General features: G+C 47.3%; 1 protein-coding gene across 1 annotated transcript; it reads right to left on the bottom strand.

Moving 5' to 3' along the window:
- Positions 1-582: 582 nt before the first annotated feature.
- Pmar_PMAR009615 (hypothetical protein) lies at positions 583-753 on the bottom strand (the record flags this gene model as incomplete). Its single annotated transcript, XM_002785620.1, has 1 exon — positions 583-753. A coding segment is annotated over one exon (171 nt), but the record flags the coding sequence as incomplete, so codon positions are not given.
- Positions 754-938: the final 185 nt, after the last annotated feature.

The following is a 938-nucleotide window of genomic DNA, read 5'->3' on the forward strand; positions in this document are numbered from 1 at the left end:
ATGCTCATCATTATCAGCGCACTCCAGCAACCAGACAAGGTCTTACCAGCCTAGGGCATGGACAATGACGTGAGCTATGAGGACGAGAGTACGACCAAGACCCGCATGGCAGTGTAGGGCGATAGCCGCATTAGGACGCTTTTGTAAGACCTAGGCCAGACAGATTGTGGCCATCCCTCACTGACACTCTCACCTTAGTCATGGACTTATACGCGGTGATGAGGACCTCTGCACTTGGTATGGAGCCGTCTCCTAGTGGGATATCCGTGTGCTCTATGGACTCAGGTAAGATAGCGTCAGGATCATACCAACCTATACAAGACAAGCGAGTCTAATACCACACCTCTAGTACTTCATGAGATAATCAACACCAGAGAGTCTAATACCACACCTCTAGTACTTTACGAGATAATCAACACCAGAGAGTCTAATACCACATCTCTAGTACTTTACGAGATAATCAACACTAGAGAGTCTAATACCACACCTTTAGTACTTTATGAGATAATCAACACCAGAGAGTCTAATACCACACCTCTAGTACTTTATGAGATAATCAACACACCATATCGCTGCCCTCACTACGCGTTTCATCATTCCTTTCGAGCATCTGGTTGATTCTCAATATAAGGCCAACGTTGAGCTCCTGTAGCTTGCCCACTAGACTGACTTCACCGCTCTCTTCCGTTTGAGGCAGCGACGTAGGAGTCGTTGGCGGTGATCGAGACTCCGACATCGTATCCGAATCGAAATCTGAACAAGGCGTGGTATGACAATAATAACACTTTGCCACAGCTCACCAGATCTACTAATTAGACTGGTTCTGCTGAATCCATCATCAATAGTGACAGGATCCGGCATTGCCAAGAACAGACCAGGTACCACCCAAGTCGCGCTGTACTTCACCCTCAGAGCTCTCCACTCAGCTACATCCGGAT

The sequence above is a fragment of the Perkinsus marinus genome, assembly GCF_000006405.1.
Source record: "Perkinsus marinus ATCC 50983 genomic scaffold scf_1104296932248, whole genome shotgun sequence".
Lineage (NCBI taxonomy): Eukaryota > Perkinsozoa > Perkinsida > Perkinsidae > Perkinsus > Perkinsus marinus.